This window comes from Microchirus variegatus (assembly GCF_963457635.1).
Source record: "Microchirus variegatus genome assembly, chromosome: 6".
Lineage (NCBI taxonomy): Eukaryota > Metazoa > Chordata > Actinopteri > Pleuronectiformes > Soleidae > Microchirus > Microchirus variegatus.
The window spans coordinates 21,675,905-21,681,828 of record NC_139807.1 but is presented as its reverse complement, the minus strand read 5'-3'; the positions used below and the strand labels follow the sequence as shown (position 1 = coordinate 21,681,828).

Below are 5,924 nucleotides of genomic sequence, written 5' to 3'. Positions count from 1 at the left end.
TAGTTAAAAACAGTTTGAACGGGAACATGTTTAATTAATTAACAATGTTAGTGTTTTGAATAGCAAAAGGTGCAGGCATAATAAAATAATAAGGTGTTGTAAATACAATGTATTTTCTGTAAAGCCTCACTCGTCCATAAGAGGAAGCGGAAGTGACGTCTACTTCCTTTCCTCCATTAGGTGAGTGTGTGGTGGCAGCGCGTTTTCTTCGGCTCTGTGCGAAATATACACATTTTGAAGTTTTTTACTGTAAACCGTGGCTCCAGTTTCGCAAATTTAACGTGTTTTCGTTTGTTATTTTCCAGATCGCAACCATGGGCCGTCGACCAGCCCGCTGGTAAGTCCCTCCGCTCTGTCGTTTATCAGACTCGGGAGCCATATGAGACCGTTCGGAATTAAAATGGCAGCGGCGGCTCCGGGTCGCACCATGTGCCCCGATGCCGACAAGGCCCCCTGTCACTTATACCAGCCAATTTTGCGTTTAAAACACGTTGTTCGGTGTTCTCGCGATCAAGTGTAATTTTAGTGAGTGTCTAACGTTATTACAAGTGTAATGCCACGTCGTTAAACGTTACCGCTAATGTACTGTGCTAATGGGAGCTAGTTAAAAGCTAGTTGCTCCCTAGCCGGTTTCATTCCTCCACACCTCTTCTCCTTAAGTGTTACCATTCTTAACTTATCCACTTTAGGGCTGCGTTCATGAACAATTTATCTTGTTAAAGTGTGGAGTTGTTTACGTCTTTATGTATAACATGAGACATGACCCGTCTTTAATACTAGGCACACACGGTTTAAGTTGGCAATGTTGGATTTGAAATTGACACGGTCTGTAATGACGAAGTTCTTTCTCGATGTCACCAACTTAATATTAGAGTTGTGGATTCATGAAATACACGTGTGTCTGTGTACTAAATGTTCAACATCATTAGAGCTGCAACTAATGGCTAGAAATCGAGTAATCGTTTGATCCGTAACTATCAGAAAACATTTGAGGTTGACCGGTGGTTGTCAAACATTGAATGTTTAATTTTGTCCTCAAACCAAAATGATACTTTCAGTGATTTCTTTGTTATATGGAGGAAATAAATTAAGCCAAATTCACATTGAAGAAACTGAAAGAACCAGAACTATTGTTTTAATCTGGGAAATAAAACTTGGATTGTTGACATTAATTACAATTCTATAATGAAGTTGAATTTCTGAAGTGTAAATGATGAAATCCAATTGCAAAGTTTCTCATTCCAGTCTTACTCGGGAACTTTGCAGATGGTCAGATTTTGCGTGACAATGCACTTAAAGACGTCCTTTCAATGTTATAGTCCCTTGAAATGAAACAAGTTTTAAAAGGATAACTGATGTTTTAAGTGTGTTTTTTTTTTTTTAGTCTTATTGGAATTTATCACAGTTGTAAAAGCCCTGATCTTTAATCAGTGATTGATTTTCATTCTGTCCCCCTCAGCTACCGCTACTGCAAGAACAAGCCCTACCCCAAGTCCCGCTTCTGCAGGGGTGTGCCTGGTAAGCCTTTCTGCATTTTACTCTGTATCGGGAAATCCAGTGCAGTAGAAATACCAAGGTGGCTTCAGCCTTGGACTCAAATTTAGTCTACACAGTAGCACGAGATGCATCTTGACATGCTCTTCATCTGATTAAATTATCCTTGGCACAACAAACGTTGTTGTATGGCAAGGTTTAAATTTCGGTAGAACATATCTGTACTCTTCCAGGATTAATCGATTATTTTAGGGTTCGTGAAACAACCCTGTAGCTGCAGTTTGATGTGGCTGTGTCAGACTGAGACTGTGCTCCAGAGACCTCCGACACAAGGATCAGGCTGAACGCTGCCAAACAGTAGATTAGTTAAAGACTTAACTATTCTAAAACGTGGCTTAATTTTTGGCTGATCAGTCTTGACCTGCAAGTTAAGAATAATGACCAGAACTTTGGTTCTGCCTCTGCAGCTTATTAAGCCGACCAGTTCTGCTGAAGTGCGTCTCTGGTGTGCAAAGGCTGCAGACAGTAACTCTGTGGTTGTGTAAGTCCTCAGCTGGGTGGTGCTGGGTGCTTTAAGGGACCACTGAAACAAAATGTCCATCCAATGCATGATAAATGATATTTGACTGCCTCTCCTTCTGTGTAGCCTCTATCACCGTTACAAATAGGGATGCACCGATTAATCGGCCAGTGATCGGAATCACCCGATTTTCACGTGATCGGCCGAAATCGGTGACCGGCCGATCAGTCAGAATATTCTGATTTTAATAAGCCGATCAAAATGCACCCACAGAGTGTAGGGCTGGGCGGTTTACCGGTTCACACCTAATACTGTTTTTTTTCCGTTATGATATGAATTTTTAATATATACGGCCATACCGGTGTATTTGATTACACAACATCCGCGCGGCTGCTGTCTGCTTAGCGAGTGAGCGCTCTGCATGTAAACGTTTCATTAATGTTTATATATTTGTTTCAATCACTGAATGAAGCCTGTCATATTTAAGACAAGAGTCAGGACCTCAAATCACTTACACAAAACTTTTGATTAGCATTTGTTTGTTTGTCATTTGAACCTGTGTGAGGAGAGAGTGAGCTCTGAGCTCTTGGTCATTAGTTCATTTACTTATTTGTGTAGGTAGTAAACTTAAATAAACTACACATACAGGTAGTGATTCGTTTTTGTATTTTTAGTTGGATATTGGACGTGAACTGATTGTATTTCTATGTTAAAATGTTCTTTTAAAGAGAAAATATGCAAAAACGTATATTTCAGTAAGCTGTAAAGTGGTTTAAAAAATTGAAATCGGCTATAATCGGTATCGGCAGGTCAAATTTCTTGAGAAATTGGAATAAGCCCCAAAAATGGCAGTCAGTGCATCCCTAGTTACAAATGTGTCTGATTTAACTGTTGACATTTTTGATATTATTGTTTATAAAAGGGGCATTAGTCTCTGTAATAAAAAAAAATATTCTCCCTTTAATTTTCTTCCCTTCACAGATCCCAAGATCAGGATCTTTGACTTGGGTAGGAAGAGGGCCAAGGTAGATGAGTTTCCTCTGTGCGGCCACATGGTCTCTGATGAGTACGAGCAGCTGTCTTCAGAAGGTGAGAACTCAAAGAGCCATGTGTAAATGGTCATGTGACCTGACAACTGTCATTGAGGTTTTTTTTGACATCAAGATATATAGCCGTTGTTCCCCAGTTAATCAAAAGTAAATTTCACTACAACAGTGTCTTCATTTCTTTGGTTTAGCCCAACCCAGCGGCCCGTTTGCCACTTATTCAAGACACTGCAACCGACGTTAATTAACTTTGTACTCGTGTTCGTATGAATGGTCATTAAATGGTCTTGCCCCACCTTACCTCTCTGAGCTTCTCCATCCTTACCCTCCTGCTCGGTGCCTCAGGTCAGCTGACCAGCTGCTTCTGGAGGTACCGAGGTGTAAACGGACGCTCAGAGGGGAAAGAGCCTTCTCCATTGCCGGTCCCAAACTTTGAAACGCCCTCCCGCTTCATATTAGACAGGCCCCCCTCACTGTTCGTTTTTAAAACTCATCTTAAAACACATTTTTATTCTTCTGCATTCAACTCAGCATGAGACTCTGCTCTTGTTTTAGTGTTTTATTTTTATCGTTTAAACATTTTTATTGTTTAAACATTGTTATTGTTTTATAGTTTTATTGTTTATATATATATATATATATATATATATAAATATATATATATATATATAAATAAATATTTGTTTTATTTTGTCTCCTATGTTTTATGTGCCATGTTTTATTTATTGTACTGTTAAGCACTTTGTCCCAGCTATAGCTGCCTAAAGCGTTCTATAAATAAAGTTTAGTATGAAATGTGAGTCATGGAATTAATGGAGTTATTAATGCAGCTTATTAAGCCGACCGGTCCTGCTGCAGTGCAGTTCCAGTGTGCAAAGGTTGCAAACAGTAACTCTGTGGTTGTGTAAGTCCTCAGCTGTGTGGTGCCGAGTGCTTTAAGGGACCACTGAGACAATTTTTATCATGTTTACCTTCATGTATGTATTTTTGTTACATGACGCTCTGTCAGAGCCGTCACCCCCAACCCCCCTGCTGATAAGTCTATTTTTTTGTTGAAATTTCAGGGCTTCGGTCTTCCAAGAATATCTTTGTTTGATTACAGCCCTACTAATGTCGCTAATTTTTCTCCTTTACCTCCCCCTCTCTGTAGCTCTGGAAGCTGCCCGTATCTGTGCTAACAAGTACATGGTGAAGACTTGCGGTAAGGATGGTTTCCACATCCGCATGCGCCTGCATCCCTTCCATGTCATCCGCATCAACAAAATGTTGTCCTGCGCTGGAGCTGATAGGTGAGCGTCCGTCTGGTTCTTAGGGAAGCTTCATGGAAAATGAACTGTCAGAATCAAGGATGTAAGGCATGCAGCAGTTAGGTTTGCTGTTAAGTTTAATTACACCAGTGTTTCTGTCTATTTGAGCTAAATCTGTCTCACCCTCTTGTTTCCCAGGCTCCAGACTGGAATGCGTGGTGCTTTTGGCAAACCACAGGGCACCGTGGCTCGTGTGCACATCGGTCAGGTGATCATGTCTGTGCGTACCAAGGCCCAGAACAAAGAGCATGTGGTCGAGGCTCTGCGCAGAGCTAAGTTCAAGTTCCCTGGACGCCAGAAGGTAAACGACCACTTCACACCACTGTCGCCACTGAAACCAAAGACTACATTTGCACTGTTTTCATTTGAGAGGGTGTTTTCAGATATAAATGATCTGTATCCTGATCACCATTTTAGTTCTTCATCAGAAGTAATCTGTGTCCAAATTAATATGCCTAAAACATTTAATGTAATGATTCAGGTGCACTGAACACACACATCAGTGATTCTACTACATTGTAATGAGAAACATTTGTCTGAGGTGGAACTGAAGCTTAGTGTAAAATGGGTCGTGTGGATGAGTTGCGTTTCTGTAGCAGAATTTGTTTTTAAAAGAATGGTGCGATAGCCAAGTAGTTAGGTGGTGGTTTGGGATTGAGCCCGTTAGCCACTTTCTCAAAACACTGCAGCCGACGTTATTTAACTTCGTACTCGCGTTCGTATGAAACTTGTGAGCATGGAATTAATGGGCTCCTCTGGGACTCTGCAGCTTATTAAGCCGACTGGTCCTGCTGCAGTGCAGTTCCAGTGTGCAAAGGTTGCAAACAGTAACTCTGTGGTTGTGTAAGTCCTCAGCTGTGTGGTGCGGAGTGCTTTAAGGGACCACTGAGACAATTTATCATGTTTACCTTCATCCATTTATGCATTTTTGTCACATGTCAAACCTCTCAACCTTCAGATCCATATCTCCAAGAAGTATGGCTTCACCAAATTCAATGCCTGCGACTTTGACGACATGATGGCTGAGAAGCGTCTGATCTCAGATGGCTGTGGCGTGAAGTACATCGCCAGCAGAGGCCCTCTGACCCGCTGGAAGGCCCTTCATGCTGTGTAGGCTTTCTAACCGAAAACCAATAAAAGTGGGTTTGATTACAAAAGTGATGACCGACTTCATTTCACAATGTTCCTCTTATGAATCTTAAGGGTTTCAGGAAAAGTCAAATTAAATGGGGATAATGTTGAGTTCTGAGCTGATCACTGAAGCATGGATATGGGTTTTATTTCTAATTAACAGTGAATTATAATAACACTGTTGCATAGAAGTTTAAAGTTAACCTAAATGAAGTTAGTTAATAGAATTTTGAAAGGTCTTAATCTATTAACGTTACGTTTATTTAAAACATGCATAAACTTCAGTCTCGCTTTGAAATGTTTCTATTTTTGAGGATGTGATAACATAACTACAACACGGAACTAAAGTACGCCACCTGTACTGCCTGGTAAAAATTTGTCCACTACCACTAGCTAGTGTGTGCTGCGCGCGCGCTGTGGTGTTAC

General features: G+C 40.8%; 1 protein-coding gene across 1 annotated transcript; it reads left to right on the top strand.

Annotated features, from left to right (window-relative positions):
- The first annotated feature begins 252 nt into the window (after positions 1 to 252).
- Positions 253 to 5,524, top strand: rpl10 (ribosomal protein L10). Its single transcript, XM_083891641.1, has 6 exons — positions 253 to 337; positions 1,460 to 1,518; positions 2,996 to 3,103; positions 4,211 to 4,349; positions 4,506 to 4,668; positions 5,326 to 5,524. The coding sequence occupies exons 1-6, from the start codon at positions 315 to 317 to the stop codon at positions 5,479 to 5,481; spliced, it is 648 nt and encodes a 215-aa protein (XP_083747767.1). The 5' UTR covers positions 253 to 314; the 3' UTR covers positions 5,482 to 5,524.
- Positions 5,525 to 5,924: the final 400 nt, after the last annotated feature.

What these genes read in the sequence shown, in the direction of transcription:
- rpl10 (XM_083891641.1), top strand. Translation starts at nt 315, where the DNA reads ATGGGCCGTCGACCAGCCCGCTG. An exon ending in GGCCGTCGACCAGCCCGCTG is followed by an intron (nt 338 to 1,459) that starts GTAAGTCCCTCC and finishes TGTCCCCCTCAG; the next exon opens with CTACCGCTACTGCAAGAACA. An exon ending in AGTTCCCTGGACGCCAGAAG is followed by an intron (nt 4,669 to 5,325) that starts GTAAACGACCAC and finishes CTCAACCTTCAG; the next exon opens with ATCCATATCTCCAAGAAGTA.